This window comes from Tamandua tetradactyla, chromosome 2 (assembly GCF_023851605.1).
Source record: "Tamandua tetradactyla isolate mTamTet1 chromosome 2, mTamTet1.pri, whole genome shotgun sequence".
Classification (NCBI taxonomy): Eukaryota; Metazoa; Chordata; class Mammalia; order Pilosa; family Myrmecophagidae; genus Tamandua; species Tamandua tetradactyla.
Window position 1 is genome coordinate 203,273,720 of NC_135328.1, and position 18,631 is coordinate 203,292,350.

Consider the following 18,631-nt stretch of genomic DNA (forward strand, 5'->3'; position numbering starts at 1 on the left):
TAAGAAACCAGCCTGAGCAAAATTAAGAAATCCACCTGAAAAGTCAAAAAGAATCCAAAGACCAAGATGCACATTGTAAAATTGAAAGGTTTGATTCCATTGCAGTCTAGAGGTCAAAATCCTGGCAATTTGTATTTAAGAATATACTTGGAAAAATTAGATCCAAATTCACTGGCTGTTATGATAATAACAAATTAATTCAGGCAAAAATTAGAAACTAAAACTTGCTTCAATTTTTTGGTTTGTAAAATTAGGGAGTTAGAACATCCAAAGGTTTTATAGGCTCAACTATTCTAAAAATGCAAGACTTTTATTCAGGAATCATAGCTTATAAACATTCTATCAGGAAATACACCTAATATTCTTGCTGTAGGTCAAACTCAACAAAAGATCAGTATCTTGTTTCCAAGGAAGAGGTTTAATTACAAAGCAGTGACATACCTGAAGCTGTGTAGCGAACCTGCCGAACTGCTGTATTCAATTTAATGTCTAGACCTTCTGCTAAAGCCACAGGCACACATGAGTAGCCATTCCTCACTGTCAGGTGGCTGCCAGTAAACTCAAAGTCATCATCCTAAACAGGAGGGAAAAGGACATTATTTTCACTTCATGTAATCTGTGGCATTCACATCAAGTTCTGCATTACAACATTGAAAAATACCAACTTGTGGAAAAAGTATCTTTTAGCAGAAATTAAAGAATAATCCCTCAATATCCAATAGCTCTTACACAACTAATTCCAGACGATCCATGGAGAAAGCCAGGATCCAGGAAAGTCAGATAAAAGTTTATTCATTTTGCTTTTTGAATGCATTACAAATTTGGGAGGATATAAGATTATTAATTATTTATTTATTAATTTGCCTAAGAGCAAGATCAGATTTTAGTCCTTAAATGTATAGGTTTTAAAGATGACGAAGACTTCCAAAATGAAAGCCTGTCAAACTAGAAGAAGGCAATCAAGATTTACAAAAGACTAGCCCTAGATACCCCATATGGTTAAGAAGTCAAGATTTGGCCTGGAAGTTAAGAATCCCCAAAGTGATCTTATTTCCTTGAATTTACTGAAAAATTTTCTACAAAGAGAAAATTTTGAAAGCTAGCCATTATTTCTAATTTCATGAACTTCTTGGGAAAAACATGCTGTAGTTCTTAGGAACTAGATAAAAACACTGAGCAGGAAGTGAAAAACTCACTGCTCTCTCCACACAGATCGGTTCAAATAACAACATTCAAAACAATTACAAATGGATACAATATTGACAATTTAAATGATAAATCAATGACCAGGGAGGGTCTAACTTAGTATTTACATGAAAAATCACAGAGGAACTAAAGAATTCTATAACTGTAAGATTCTTACCATTAACAAGTCCAATTCTCACTGCAACTTAAATACTAAAGAATACCAGTATAATTTAAAGATTAAGAAGTCAAAATAATTTTACTAGAAAATGTATAATGGAAAATTAAAATATGTAAGTAAAATACAATATTTACAACCATACAGTCTTAAGCCTGATCAAAATCTCATATTTAGAGGTTGATCTATTCAATATCCAAAAGCCCTGTGATTTTACACCAAAGATTTTATGAAAGATATGTAAGACCTCTGTACACTGAACACTATAAAATATTACTAAGATAAAGAAAATCTAAATAAATGGAGAAATATACTATGTTCAAGGATTGTTAAGATGCAAAATAAGATAGCAATTTGCCCTAAATTGATCTATAGATTCAATGCAGTCCCAATCAAAATCCCAGAAGGCACTTTTAGTAGAAATTGACAAATTCTAAAATTTTAATGGAAATACAAGACCTAGAATAATCAAAACAATCTCAAAACAGCAAAGTCAGAGCTTACACTAACTGATTTTATTAAGACTTACTATAAAACAATAATCAAAACTGTGATATTGGCATATGGACAACAGACAGAAGGAACAAAAAAGAACCACCAAAAAAAGACTCATACCTACATGGTCAAGTGTTTCTCAACAAAGGTGCCAAGACAAATTAAGAAGGGTGGTGTGGTGTATTGGAGTGGCTGGAGGGAAGTACTTGATAATGTGCTGTGTTCCAGTAGCTTTGATACTTGAACACGATTATATAACGATACAGCTTTTACAATGACTTGTGTGATTGTGAGAACCTTGTGTCTGATGCTCCTTTCATCAGGGTATGGACAGATGAGTAAAAAAAGTATGGATAAAAATAATGAATAAATATTATGGGGGATAAGGGTAAAATAAATTGGGTAGACTGAAATATTAGTGGTCACTGAGAGGGAGGGGTAAGGCATATGGGATGTATGAGCTTTTTTCAATATTTTTATTTCTTTTTCTGGAGCGATGCAAATCTTTTAAAAATGATCATGGTGATAAATACACAACTAGGTGATGTTATTGTGAGCCAGTGATTGTACACCATGTATGGACTGTATGTGTGTGAAGATCTGTCAATAAAAATATAAAAAAAAAGGAAAAACAATGGTGCTGAAATAATTAGATACATATGGAAAAAAGGGTTCCTACCCTTCACCTCTCACCATGCACAAAAATCAACTCAGAATGGATTGCAGTCCTAAACATAAGAGCTAAATCCATAAAATTTCTGGAAGGAAACACTGGAAAAAAATCTTTGCGGGTGAGACAAAGATTTTTCAGGACACAAAAAGCACAAACCACGAAAGAAATTCATAGGTAGGATTTCATAAAAATGAAAAACTTTTGCTCTTTGAAACATACTATTTAGAAAATGAAAAGACAAGCTGTAGACAGGAAGAAAATAAGGACAAAACATATATCTGACCAAAGTACTTCTATTCAGAATATAAAAAGCTTAAAGAACCTTACAACTCAACAATAAGACAACTAGATTTTTAAAATAGGCAAAAGATTTGAACACGCACTTCACCAAAGACAGATAAATGACAAAAAAGAAGATGAAAAAGATGCTCCAAATCACTAGTTATCAGGGAAATGCACATTAAAAACACAATGAAATACTACTACGTACCCAGTAGAATGGCTAAAATTTTAAAAACTGGCATTACCAAGTATTGGTGAGTATGTGGAATAACTGGAACCTTTACACATTGCTGATGGGTATACAGAAATTTGGAAAACAGTTTGGAAGTTTCTTAAAAAGTTAAACATGTACTTTCCATTAGACCCAATAATTTCACTCTATATTTACACAAGAGAAAGACATGACTATTCATAGTGAGTTCATTCATAAAGCCACTATATGGAAACAACCCAAATGTCCATCAATGCACTGGTGAATAGCTAAACTCCATGGTATATCTATATAATGGAATACAACAAAGCAATAGAAAGGAACAAACCACTGCTAACACGCAACATCACTGACGAATCTCAAAAACTTAATGTTAAATGAAAGAAGCAATACATGAAAGGCTGTATACTATATGATATATAATGACAGAAAAGCAAACAGTGGTTCCCCAGGGCCAAGGGCAGAGATGTATGAGCAAAAGGGCAAGCGAGATGATGGAGGAAAATATTGTTGTCTTGAGTGTGGTGGTGGCTCATAATGATATATACATTTGGCAAAATATCAATCTGTTCACTTAAAATAGGTGAATTTCATTGAATGTAAATTCTCTCCAATAAAGCTGTTTAAAAACACATGCACAAATTAACAGTTTCTCTTAAGAGCCTTCTCAAAGACACACGTAGCAAAATAAATGATAAAATTTTACCTGATCCCAATGTTTAAGAGAGAGGGTAGAGAGAGGCGTGGCATTAGCAAATTCAAGATTTGCAAAATGCCAATCAAGTATTTGTCTGTCTCTTGACGAAAGATATACGTCACTGCAAAATAATGGGCACAGAGTTATTAAAAGACAGATTTCAACTATTCTGAATGAGGTGATGTGGATTATTTCAGTAACTGGCATGAACCTTAGTTTGTGAATATGCCTAATATGAAGTCAAAAAGTAGGGCTTTATCTGTCTTAACCTCTATATTCCCAGTATGTAGAGCAGTGCCAAGTTTACTATATAGCAAATTCCGAGGCCTCATTTGTTTAAAATAAAAGACTTCTCCACAATACTAAAACCTTAAGCCATCTTGCATAAAAAAGCTTATTGGTAGTAAAGAGTTTTGTTTTTTATTTTAAATAAAGTAAGACGGGTAGGATCCCCCTGACCAGAGAACAATGTAAATCAACATATAGGTCTTATAAAACATGGAGCTTGGGATCAGCATATAACTATTCACTGTCAAAAATCCAATGGAAATTAAGTGTAATACTTTCCCACTCCCCAGAATTATGGAAATTCTAAGCAACACTAGTCTCTACCCTACTCAAAAAAAGCGGCAATTTTCATCTACTATATCTTTATTAAAACATCAGACCTTACGGGGTAAGCCATTCTTTCAAAAACAGCCTACTAGGTATCTAGGACATTGTTAAGACATTCAAATATAAGACTGGAAGATTTAGAAATCTGGTAAGTAGTCATGTTTTCACAGATAACTATGTTCACAGATATTTTCAATTCATTAAATAATTGAAAATCCATTCACTGAACTTACAAAAATCCACTCATTAAGCATAAATAAAAGTCCACTGTATTTTATAATTTTCCTTCTAATATCAACACAGAAAAAAAAGTAAAAGTTATCCTGCCAACTAATTGTTCTCCTTACCTTGGGGGATTGGCTTCTAATTCTTGAAGTTTTTCTTCTAGTTTTCCTTGTGTTTCAGCTAATTCATCATATTCCTGAAAGTGAATTTCATTTATCAAGATGGATCAGATATCCACCTTGTTATTTATACCATGAGGTATAGGTCTGGATCTTATTTCCTACTCAGGTTGTATCTAGGAAATGTGGCATGATTTGAGGTTGGGGCCAGGGCTCAGGGATTTTTGTTCTAGGAAATGAATTACAATTATGATCCTAGAGTAAGGTAATGTGGAGATGACTGCAGGAGGAGAAAACAAAAGAAGAAACATACTAGTGTGCTACAAAGCAAGGATGAAAAATAATACCAACTACCATTTCCTAAGCGTTTGCCATAGCCCTAGCACTAGGATAAGCACTTTAGATACATAATTTTAATTTTTCCTCACTTAACACCATGTTATAGATGAAGTAATTAAGTAGTCCAAGATCACATAGCTAGTAGATAAAGAGTTGAGGATTTAAACCAGACATTTTGACTCCAAATGACTCTAAAGTCCATGATCATTACCATTATTCAAAACTGCCAGGGATAAACTGCAAGATAGAGTGCTGAGCTGAGATTTAAATAAACTAAAGGGAAGTCTTCACAAAATGTGGAAACAGAATAGGAATTTTGCAGTAAAAGCAGAGCTCAAATTAAACTAACCCATTAAGTCCCCATGACTCCTCTTCACTAAGGTGGCCAAGTCTGAGACTCTGGGCCCCACAGAGATCCTGCCAGTTGGTAATTTTCCAGCCACTCTTCTGATTTAATCCACTACAGGTACATGTGATTGGCCAGTGGCTCTTTTTCATTTCCCAGATCTATACCACTCTTAGGATTCCCATTAAAATCTGTCAAGTACATATACTACACCTTGCACAGGGCAGTCAGATCCCTGTGTTTGCTCTTCACTAAGAATTCAGCAGTGATATCTCTGGGTGGCTTCACTTCAGATGCCTCCTTGTACTGCTGATGGAGTTCTTTAATTTTCTCTTTCAAATTTACCATCTAAGAGGGAAAAAATACAAATTTATCATTCCAGATGGCAATTTAATTCATCTCCAAATCACATATGCCTTTAGTTTTGGCTCCTCCCCCAAAATGATATCATATCAGGGCAGTGCAACAGTGGCTCAGTGGCAGAATTCTTGCCTGCCATGCCAGAGACCTGGGTTTGATTCCCGGTGTCCGCCCATGCAAAAAAAAAAATGCTATCATAACAAACTAGGGCTACAATGGTAGGTCCTCAGAATTCTTAAATACTGCCTCTATAATCCCGCCATTTTAGAAAAAGGAAAAAATTCTATATGGCCTAACACAGAAGTATCACATCAATATCAGATAAATACAATTGGCTGTCTTGCAAATCAAATGGAAAAGTAAAGTATGACCCATTAATTAAAAAAAAAAGTATTAAATTCCAGGAAAAACAAACCGTGATTATTTGATTTCTAAATATGCAAAAGGTCAAATCATCACACAAAGAATCTTGCAAGCATTCCTAATGTTGCTGTGGTTTTTTTTTTCTTTCAGGATTCTGAAGGTACTAACACATGACTAGGGTGACAGGTAAAGCATGAGACTATGGCCCCACAGAGATCCTACCAGTTGGTAGTTCTCCAGTAGTTTTATGGATCCTTACCACTATCCATAAAAAAGGTGTGCAAGAGATCTCTCCATATAAAAGGATAAAGAAATGAGGCAGAAATATATAGATAATGAGGCAAAAATTTAGCTATAAGAGGTACCCTGAGTTCGTATTACAGAGCCCACCCCCAGGGGTTGCCTTACTTCATGCTTTGTTGGCAGCTGACAGGATGATGTGGAACAAATGGTTGGGTTTTCACAGTCTAGAGCTCAGGGCTCTGGAAGGTAGTGGTAGAGAAGCACAATCAAGAGACTTACCAAATTGGGGAATGGAGGTGGGGGGATGTTGGTACCTCAAAGGAAATAATTATGGCAATGAACTAGCTGCTAATCCCTTATCTTCAATTGTGGGAATTTGATCCCAGCAAGTACTCTTCAAGAAAAGAGTGCTGGCCCAGTATCAAAACCAGTCAAAGGGAATCTCTGTGACACAGAAGTTTCACCTGGCAATAATTTATCAATATGCCACATTGAAAGACTGACAGATAAAACAGAACCTTTTGCTAGTCATTATTTTCTTAAAAATAACAAACCCCAGCTTAAAAATAATCTCTTCCAGGGAGATAAATAAAACAGAAATGCTTTTGAAATTTCTAAAGTAAAGGCTTTCTCCCCCATTGAAGTTTCAGCTATGAAGAAAATATAGAATTTTACCTTATTAAGAAGTTCTTTCAATTCTTCCTGAGTTTTTACTATCTTCTTCCAATGCTCAATCTGTTCATCTTTGACGTGCTTTTCTTGTAACCTAAGAGAAACAATACGCAGCTCTGGCCACTCTGCAAGCTTTGCAGCACAAGAACTTGCAAGTGCCCATCAAAAACACTCCAGGGCATCAAGACCCACTGAGACTTCTAACACTTTAGAACAAGAAAGTTGACTGGTGACAAATTATTTTCTAGGCTATGTTACATACACTATCATCCTGTAAAAACAATGAATTATAGGATTGAAATGCGACTTAGGGATCATGTAATTATTTTAAAAGTTTTTACTTATGGATTTAACTATCACATATGAAAATAAGTGAAAATTATCTCAAACAGACTGGCTACAAAACCTAAAACACAGTAACAAATCAAATCTCTACATGGAACTCACTCCATAATAATCAGTATCAAAATACTTACTGTATGACAACTTCCAATGCCTGGCCAAGTGACACAGGCTTATTATTGAGGACATTGAAGTCTAGTTGATGGCTAAGATAAGATGTAGCTTCTAGCAACCGGTTAAATTCTTGCTCTACCATTTCATCTTTCTCTTTAGGAACCTGAAAATCCGAAGTATAGCAGAGTTGGTCCTTATAAGACTAAGAATAACAATCCATGAAAATACAAATGATCTATAGTTTAAAAAGGTCAAAAAAATGTACCTCAAAGGGGAAACCTTCAAGGAAAATGATTCAAATTTTCTTTTCTATGAAGTGGTCAATTCCATTTAAATGAGATATGAAATGTTTTGGCCCTCATTTTTTCCTACTCTTCCACCTTTGCCCTCAGAACTAGGACTCCACCTATATTATTTAGCCACAGGAGTCACACTGGGTGCTGACAGAAGATACATGGAACTGAAGGTGCACTGGAGCTGACATGCACTGAGTTGATCTGGGCTGACATGCAAACAACACGCTGGAAAAGTCCCAGAGAACAAAAACTATGTCAACACACCTGATGACCTTCCAGGATAAGGGCAGGATGAGGAAATAAGAAGCCCAAGGTATCTGCTTCTGCTCAAAGATGACAGAATTTCAGGTGTGAGTTGGGAAGAGAGAACTGAAATTCACAGCTATTAATAAGGACACTCTAGCACCTTTATTCTTTTGCAGATCAATGTTTTGTAGCACCAAAGTTCAGAATTGAATGTCCAAAGCTCTTATGAGAGACTATGAGTAACAGAGGTGCCAGAAGGTCTGGATCCTCACTGGTGTGGATGAAGGGAACAGATTGCAAAGCAGTTCATCAAGCTGCAAGACCATGCTCCTAAGCCATGCTAACACACAGCTCTCTGCTACTGCTTAATTCAGCCTCAAAGTAAGCCGTATCTGCAGTTCTATCGCTGAATTCATGGCAAAAGCAAGAGAAGAAAAAAACATGTCTAAGGCAAGCAACTTTTGCCAAAATTCACATGCCTTAATAAGCTGGTCATCAATTGGGAAAAGGGATACAAAATATGGAATTTCACTTCATAGTCAACCTAAAATTCATAACAAGAAAAATAAAACATTAAAGTAAGTTCTAATAATCACTAAGACTCTGGAGTAATATTTCACAATCAGTGGTAAATGACTGTGTAGAAGAAATCACTACAGTAAGATTCTACATTTCTTTTAAAACTCCTTAATTTTTGCCCTCCCCAGTGAAACAGCCTATTTCAAAGAACTGGCTTCTGCCCCTTCACACAAGATGAGCTATAATGGAGCAAAAAGAAGTTGGTGAGAGGTATAATCTATACCCAAAGAAGAAAGAGAAAAGATCACAGCTCATCTTTGCTACTGAAACTATGACATATATCACAACTAATTCAATCAAAATCACATTTAAAGCATCAAGTTCTAAAAGATCACATGGGCAACAGAGCAGGATATCTTTATGAATTAGTCACCTTAGCCTAAAGAAAACATAAATCTCTAAGCATCTTCTTGTTTATACTGAAAAATGAGGCAGAGAATCAGGCTTTGGATGCTCAGTGCTATTTATATATAAGGATGGTATCTAGGACTTGGTGGCCCAACACACCCTGACATACCCATTCAACTCCCAGGGCCAAAGAAAAGAGCTCCTGGTGATATCCCTACTGGTTCTGATTACACAGCTATCAGAGCTGATGGACAAGACACTCATCAGAAATTTCATTTATTTTCTCTTAAGTTACTTTTCCTCACTGATGTGATGTCCACACACAGAACAGTTTAAAGCAGTGTTGAAATGTTGCTCACTTTTACTTGCTATTTCTAGTGTAATTCCTGCAATGATGCTACAAAAGATGGTTCTAAAAGCTCTAAATTTGGTGCTCCTTTTGAAAAAGAAGCAATTACATTTTCAACATGAAATCTACCTAGTTATAAGATCTCAAATTACATAGTTTCCAAAGAGAAAGGGTAAGTAATCGATCATAGATGCAATGCGCATCACTGCTTTTCCTGGGATACAAAAAGGTGATACATATTTCTTTGTGTGGTTTCTAAAATGCCTGGCAAGAGGATGCTATTGAAGCAACAGGGACTAGATCACATATGACTCTGCAATAGGGCAGTGTGCTAATCCACAAGTGTGCTAATGGTGTAGATTAAAGCTCTTCCAGTGTCAACTGGATAACTTGCTGCAGACAAAGCTTTAATCTTTGCAGCTAGGGTGACAGTCACATAGAGTTCATACTGAAAAAGTATGCAGCACTCAGGCTCAGTAACTGGGGCCTAGGGTATATGGTAGAGAAATATTTAAAGGGACACTGTCAAGGTTAGAGGGACCAAATTTGACCTTTTGTTTCCTCCCTCTGTTTGCTGAGCAGCCCACTTGATTCATTACTTTCCCCTTCAGTCCACCCAAACCGCCCCACCAAAAAACTGATGTTTTTACATGCGCTTTCAATGACAAAAACTCAAATGGCACCAGCCCAACATATAGGTGCAACTCTACAACAACAAACCAGTGTGAATGTATGATGGAAAGGATCCTTGGAAGGGAAAGATTTAAGTTTTACGCTTTTAATGGGTTATTGTAAACAGTGAGGAAAATGATTTGAAAAATTATGAAAAAATACCTTGACAGTGTCCTTTTAACCAGTGCAGCAGAGAGAGAAATAAACTGTAAATAACAGCCCAAAAGCCATGTCAAGTTTAGTTTTGTACGATAGCAGTAAAAATCAAGGCTTTAAACACACAGCATGACAGAAGCATTCTATTAGCTCAGAAGCTGCAACCACCAGAGAAACAAGGAACAGACTGTATAGAGACCAAAATGGGAAAGGCAAAGAAATGGCCAAAAGAAAAGCAGTTTAAAAAAGGGTAGGGCGAGAGGGAGGGAGAGGGTTCAGAAAGCACTAAGGAATAAAGCAAAACTAAATTAAAAAAGAAAGGAAAACACTGAACATTGACAACAAAAAATTCAAACAAAAACAAAACCAGAAGATAACTGCCACATTTGATTGACATCAGGATGACAGGACTGCATATCCTGTACACCACTCTAACTCAAGCCTTTGAAATTATTATTACCATTATTATTACAAATTATGAGAAAAAATCAGCAACCAGGACACGACCATTATCTACCCAGGTAAGCAATCAGAAGAGTGTTCAAGGTGAGACTAAAGATAGTTTTGAGACCTAGATTTTTCCCATCAATGTTTAAATTCCACTTGGAAATTAAAGGAATATTTGAAAACAGTTAATAAAATACTTAGTAAACCAGTACTGACTAGGAAAAAACCAAAATGTCTCTTTGACATGCTTAAATGTTAAATCCCTTTATAAAATCATGCTAATTAAAAATATTCTATTTGATATACCCTGACAGTGAAAAGAACTTAGCAAATGACTACCCTAAGCACTTCCTAAATACCTGGGTCTCAGGTCATTTCATTCCCCTTGGTGAGACCACCTTGGTTCTATTAATTCTACAAACAGTTAAGAAAATGGCATAAAGGAGTTGAAATTGTCAATATCTAAACATTGTCAAAATAATTTCAATTTTATCTGACCATTCTAGATCCTTAAATTGCATCCTGAGAAAGGAACTTGGCAAATGACTACAAAGTATTAAGCACCATTTTAGAAGACAGGTGTCTTTCTATATAATGACATAGCTAAGAAGCAGTTTTTGGGGTTAAAGGACCAATAATACAGCCTTCCATCAATGGCTCAAACAAAAAGTATATTGCCTTAAACAGATTTTGATTATGACTTTTCAAAGTGATTTCTCTCATGAGGCTCCAGGCGAATGCTTCCTTCAAGGCTAAGAGAATGTGATGGGTCTCACTGTTCTAAATGGGTTCAATCCTGATTGTTTTGCTCCTTCAGACTATATGGAACATCCCAGAACATGGTGGGGGGAAGGGCAACTTGTATGTATAGCTCATGCAGAATAAATTTAGGGAGAGCCAAGCAACCTTCTGAACAAGGTCCACAAGGCTGCAAGAAGTAGTCTCAAAGGAAGGACATCTCTGCTTAGTTCTACTCAGGTTGCATTCTACCATCACAAGGTCTTCAGATCTTCAAAATGGTGCACATCTATCTCACTTCCAGCCTTTCTAAGTTCTCTTGCAAAAAAGAATTAAGTTCAGTAATGTTCTTGGTACAGAAAGTAATGAGATTTAGCTAGTTAAGAGAAATTCTCAGGGAGAGTAGAGTAACACATAGAAAAAAGCTTTAGTGGCCAAATCAGGCCAACACAGGCCCGAGTCAATCTCTACCACCCTCATTCCCATGCCACTGGGCACTTTTATAATTATGGTAAAACAGAATATTTATTTTCACGTCTTCAGAGAAGTTGGAGAAAAAAAGATTAGTTCCTTTGGTAAAGAAAGCCTCACAGAGGGTTTTTTTTTCCTTTTTTAAAAAATGCTATTTTATTGATATATTCACATACCATAAAACCCATCCAAAGTACACAATCAATGGCTCACAGTTTCATCACACAGTGGTGCATTCATCAGCACAGTCAATTTTAGAACATTTTCATTACTCCAAAAAAAGAAATAGAAAAAAAAAACCCAAACATCCCTTACCCTTTATCCCCCTCCCATTATTTTTGTCTTTATTTTATTACTCATCTACCCATACACTGGATACATAGCCACAAGGGGCATAAGAGTTTTAAGGGTTCCATCTAAAGAATCTCTATTTCAGATTTCCAAAAGTCAAGGGAAATGAGATACAGCTATGAAATTCAATGTGATTATGTAAATGGAGACTGTTGCTCCCACCCTCTTCTTATTAACTCATAAGGTCTCTTTTATGGGATGCGAATAACTGGTTTCCTTAAAGCAGTGCAGAAAGCATACACAATGCAACACACCAATGTTCATTTTCACTCTCAGTTTTTAGTGTTAAAATAATCCTTTTTTTTTTAACACTTAAAAAAAAGGCTAAGAAATTTTGTGTTAAACAAATTAATATAGTTTGGAAAAGCCAAGTCAGTATTATAACTGTATATTTGAGAGAAAAAAATCCATTTTAAAATTTCAGGAGGGCAGGCCACAGTGGAATTCTCGCCTGCCATGCCAGAGACCCGGGTTTGATTCCCAATGCCTAAACATGCAAAAAAAAAAAAAATCAGTAACATCAAAGGAAGGCTTGAGACTGACATTTATAAAAACGGTCATAATTTTTAAAGGTAGAGGAAGACTGCCTTAAAAATATTGATGTTTCTTCAAAGGAAGATTAAAACTGAAAAGGCCAACAGGTCCATGAACTCAAAATAACCTAAGCACCACCACTTTCATGTATCTGAAAACTTGCTAAGCTTATGACAGGTCCTGAGAATACCTATATTTAATGAGTGATCTTTGTAAAAGACCTGGTACCCATTATCTTCCATGTATTGTCTTCCTTCCTTTTAACAGTTGAGCCATTCCTAAGAAAATCACAATCTCAGTATATAATAGTAATTATTACTGAGCCTTTGGGTCTCACTTGGTAACATGACACACACACAAATTCAAAAGGAGAGCAAATACACAAGCAGTATGGACAACCAAAGCTATTGGCTGAGCCCCCAGTCTTGGGGTTTGTTCATATGAAACTTAACCCCACAAAGGATAGGTCAAGCCTACTTAAAATGAGGCCCAAGAGTCACCCTCAAGAGAGCCTCTTTTGTTGCTCAGACATGGCTTCTCTCTCCAGCCAACACAACAAGCAAACTCACCACCTTCCCCGTCTACGTGGGACATGACTCCCAGGGGTGTGGACCTTCCTGGCAACGTGGGACAGAAATCCTAGAATGAGCTGAGACTCAGCATCAAGAGATTGAGAAAACCCCTAGAATGAGCTGAGACTCAGCATCGGGTGACTGAGAAAACCTTATCGACCAAAAGGGGGAAGAGTGAAATGAGACAAAGTGTCAATGGCTGAGAGATTCCAAACTGAGTCGAGGGGTTATCCTGGAGGTTATTCTTACGCTTTAAGTAGATATCACTTGTTATCCAAGAGGAAATGGAGAGGCTGGAGGGAACTGCCTGAAAATGTAGAGCTGTGTTCCAGTAGCCATGTTTCTTGATAATGATTGTGTAACGATATAGCTTTCACAATGTGACTGTGTGATTGTGAAAACCTTGTGTCTGATGTTCCACAACAGACATGTGGAACATATGGAATAAAAATAAATAATAAGGGGAACAAATGTTAAAATAAATGTAGTTTGAAATGCTAGTGATCAATGAAAGGGAGGGGAAAGGGGTAAGGTATGTATAATTTCTTTTTCTTTTTCTGTTGTCTTTTTATTTCTTTTTCTGAATTGATGCAAATGTTCTAAGAAATGGTCATGATAATGAATATGCACCTATGTGATGATATTGAGAATTACTGATTACATATGTAGAACGGAATGATCATATGTTAAGAATATTTGTTTCTTTGTCATATTTTTTTTTAAAAATTTAAAAATAAAAAAATTAAAAAAAAAAAAGGAGAGCAAATACCTTGTAACGTAAAATGCTACAACACTGCAGGAATTTGATTAAGATATTTTTTCATTTTTCAAGAGAAATAGATTCCAAAACTACTGTGTTAACTATCTAGTGTACAAGAGATGCAGAAAACATTCAGAATAATGTCCCTCCAATCCATTTTTCTAGTGCCCTCACTGGTGATTCTACCTGAAATATGAAACACCCCATTTTGCAACCTTCTCCTTCTTCAGTCAAAGCTGATTACAGGATAGTTCAGTTGTATTCAGTACATAATTTATATTCATAGTCCAGTATATAACTTCATCACTGCACAATCCAAGGGCAGCTGCTATATTAACTCCGATTGTGTTTTAGGCTTAAAGGATGACTGATCTTAAAATGGAAAAACTATTTATAGGTATATCTTAACTAGAACCTAACAGGGAACCCTTGTTCTAGTCCTCCGGAGCCACAAAATAAACTTTCCCTGTGTCAAATACAAAACACAGAAGCTCAACATTCTAGCTGCCTGTGTTAGACTAGAAAGGAAGGAAAAAAAAGGTACTTTCAGAGATCCTTGTGATTGTGATCAAGAAAATAAAACAAAAAACATTTGCCAAATGATTTTTTCCCAGTATAAGCAAAATGGCTGGTATGGTGACATATTCTTAAGATAATACACCTTGGAATTACTGTACTCGTTGTACAAGAAGGTACAGTTAACTTCTATGCAGTGTTAATAAAAAGAGAGCTATCAAATCAGTCTCTTTTCCACTGAGGCTTTCCACAAAGAATGCAGGAATACAACCCCATTTCATTCAACAGTTTACTAAAGAAAAACCAATGGTTCAGAGAGCCTTTTCACTCTAGGGGTGCCTTGGTGGCTCCTTAGAGTAACTACTAAAGAAAGCTCTTTGAGAAGGAGACTCAGGGTGATAAAGGCACACAGACAGAATGAATTATACATACTTACTCCTACCCCCCACCTCCTAAAATATGGATGAGGTGAAGCAGAACAAGTACAGGAATTTGAGTTGGAACACCAGACAATGGATCATAGCTCTTCAACTTATTGACTATACTGACCTTATGAGTTTTAGTTTCTTCCCCTGAAAAATGGGGGGATGAAACAAACTACTTACTCCTTTAGATTTCCAAAGCCATGAAACATATTTTCAATTACAAACAGAAATTATTGGAGCTATAAACTCTTAGTATGTGTCCTACAACACAAAGACTTTATATTGGTCAATAGTTGCCCATTCCTGCTCTAAGACAGACTATTTGGGTCAGGAAAATAAATATTAACATGCCTTATGTTTGACAAACTAACTTAAGGTAAAGAGGACTCAAAGCTGCAAAGAAATCTCTTTCCCACTTTGCTACTGGACCAAATACAAAATACCAATTTAGAAAACCTATATATATAGGATCAGAGTTGAATGACAATTACCAAATTTAAGACCACCACCAAAATCTCATTTGGAAAAATAACCCTGCATACAAAATGCTGAAAAACAGGCATACCAGCTTAACAACTATTTATTGCAGTGTTACTCAAAAGGCTGGTCCTGAAGAGATAAAAAGCTTGCACCGGAATGTTAAATCAAAGTACTGCTTCCTTCATGGAGAAAGCCTTCCCAGCAAAAAAAAAAAAAAATTTTTTTTAAAAAGTCATCTGAAGATGGACTTTATTTACAACCTGACACAAACTTCCTCATCTCACACTGGTAATCAACAGGTCATGAACCGGTGGTTGCAGGCCACACCTGTGGGTAGTACTAGTATACTGTTTAGAAACAAACAATAAAAGAAAAATATGTTAAAGCTCATCTAATACCAAAAAGGCAGACAATTTCTCTGTATGTTTCTACTAAGAAAAAAAGATTTCTTTTATTGTTAGAAAGAATAATAAACCTGACCTACATTCACGAAAAGTTTAAAGAAAAAGATGGTCCCTCAATGGTTAGTGATGGTCTTTAGTTTTGTACTCCCTTACTTCTTGTGGATTACCATACCCTCTTTGGCGGCTTCGCCTCTTCAATTTAATTCTCTACACTGTCACTGCCTAGCTACCAAAATACCTGTCTGATCATGTCAAATCTGAAAAGTCCCAATCCACAAATCAGCCTAGCCAAGAAACATCTTCCACAGTACAGCCCCATCTGAAACTTTAGCTTTCTATCATCCTATGCTCACTGATATTACCCATCCTCTTTTTATAGACCTCTTTGATTAGACTTAAACCTTCCTCTGCTTCCCACACGTCTCTCTTCTACAACCCCATGTTAAGTCCTAACCTGTCCTTCACAGATGTTCTCCTTCCTTCCAAATGTCCCTCACCTTTGCCTCTCCCCACTCCCAGACTCATTCACTCCTTTGGCTCTTTCATAGCAACTTGTACTTTAATTTTGTGTGCTTGAAAATTTGCAGAATAAAAAGCTGGGGAAATAAAAGAGTTATTTGTGTGCAGGTCCCATTAAGATTGCAGGATCTTTATATAGTAGGGACCATCTTATTCATTTGCATATCCTTTACAGAGCTTTGCAGAGTAACAGAAATTTATGGAATTGTTCATTTCTACTTCATCCTTTTTTTCTCTATCTCATTCTGTTGTTTATTCTGCCAAGAAGTCTTCCCCACGTGGGCCCCTGAAGGAAATTTAAGGTCCAAGATGCTGAGAATGGGAACCAAAGCATTCCCAGACTGACATTATCCTCATAAAGCCTAAGGGTAGATAGGGCTAAATGAGGATATTCCTTGAGATCTATTATCTCACAAAATTCATGAGTTGGGATCTTACTGTTTCTAGTAACAATAGACAAATTGTCATTTACATAGCAAACATTCCTTTCCTCAAAATATAAAGATATTAACAATGTGCTTATATTTGCAGACTCCCTCATACTGATAGGGGAAATGAAAAAACTTCTGCTTTTGAATTTCACCCATCCCTACTGAGTATTACCCTAATTAAAGCATCACTAATTGCCTCTGTCCAAAAAATTAGGACTGGTTTACACAATCTAAACTTATTACATTTTTTAAACTACTCTCACACCCCTATATCAAACATCATTTTCATGCTACTACTGTGCTAAGTATAGGAAACCCCTATGCTGCTGTTCAACAGATAATTTAAGGTAACCTACCTAAGCATGTGGGTAAGTACTATCATTTATCTCTTAGCCCATCAAAAACTTGAGCCCGTAAACACAAAACGGATGTCATAAAGAGAACACAGAGCTTAAAGCATATGATGGGAGGCACAACAGAAAGAAATGAAGAGTCAGGTTTAACCTCCACAGTCTGTTGGAGTAGGTCACAGCCAAACTTTTAACTGTTTAGCTAGCCTTCATTAAATGTCTAAGGATAAATACCTAAATATGCATGTGAATCTGCATTACATACAATAACTCCTTTCTATTATAGCTCATGGTTAAGGAAAAACCAGAACATCACATCATTTCTATATTTCTATCCTCCATTCACATTTAAATATGTGTATGTTCATGTACACATTCCTCCAAAATTGTTTTCAAATGAACTAAAGAAATTTTGAAAAATTTTGCTTGGCCTTGACTTACAGCTTGTCCATTGGCTTCATAAAGTGGGCATTTTTGCTTGATCTTGGCCAGTTCCATATTTACTTGTTTGCTGACCACAGCCATGGGATTCCCTCCTAGAAAAAACTCAAACAATTAAATTTAACATACCTATGAAAAGAAAATCAAAACCTCAAAGGAAAATTTTACTTAAAATTTAAAATGTTGAAGACTTATGGTATGTGAATTATGTCTCAATTTTTAAAATGCTCAAAATAAAAATATATAAGATACGTATAAAAAAAGAAAAAAAATCACCTATAATCTCACAAATTAGCATTCTACTACTGATCCTTCTAGAGTTTATGTACATAAAAGTACAGCTATATATACACAGAATAATTAGGCATATATTGTTTTGTAATCTTTTTTCATTGTATAACTTTTAAAAACTGTTTCAGTTTGTTTTGAAATATTTTGAAATTATAGGCAAGTTACAAAAATAATAGAAATCCAATGCAGAGAGCTCCAATATACCCCATTCCCTTCAATACCCAGATCCACCAATTTTACATTTTGCCACACTTGCCTTATCATTCTAGCCACCTATCCATCTGTATATCTATGTCTATCAACCCATTTTCTGAATATTTGAGCGGTTGTATACATCATGCTCCGTGAACCTTTAATACTGCCATGTACCTTTCCTAAGAATAAGTATATTCACTTATATGTCAACTTTTAGTATCAAGTTCAAAAAATTTTAAATTGATATAAAGCTTACAGTCTATATTCCATTTTTTTAATATGTTCCACTAATGTCCTTTTAAGCCTTCTTTCCTCCCTTGTCAGATCCCATCAGGATCATGTATTGCCTTTAATTGCCATTGTCTCTTTAGTTGCTTTCTTTTTATTTATTTTTTTTAATTCTAAGTACATATATACAACATTAACTTTCCCATCTCAACCATTCCCGAGCATGCCATTTAGTGGGATTAATCACATTCACCATATTTCTGTACCCTTACCACTTCCATTACCAAAACTTTTCCATCTCCCCAAATGAAAACCCTATACCCATTTTGCATTAAATCCTCATTCCCCTTGTCCTTGCCAACCTGTACTCTAA

At 35.8% G+C, this 18,631-nt stretch overlaps 1 protein-coding gene across 3 annotated transcripts in view; it reads right to left on the minus strand.

Annotated features, from left to right (window-relative positions):
- KDM1A (lysine demethylase 1A) overlaps nt 1-18,631 on the minus strand; it is an 89,843-nt gene that overhangs the window by 9,407 nt on the left and 61,805 nt on the right. For all 3 annotated transcript variants that reach the window (XM_077150901.1, XM_077150900.1, XM_077150903.1), the window contains 7 exons: nt 17,545-17,639; nt 7,480-7,622; nt 7,007-7,097; nt 5,579-5,713; nt 4,684-4,757; nt 3,731-3,842; nt 442-574 (listed from right to left, as the gene is read on the minus strand). In XM_077150901.1, the coding sequence (XP_077007016.1) occupies nt 442-574; nt 3,731-3,842; nt 4,684-4,757; nt 5,579-5,713; nt 7,007-7,097; nt 7,480-7,622; nt 17,545-17,639 (783 nt within the window). The remainder of the gene's footprint in view (nt 1-441; nt 575-3,730; nt 3,843-4,683; nt 4,758-5,578; nt 5,714-7,006; nt 7,098-7,479; nt 7,623-17,544; nt 17,640-18,631) is intronic.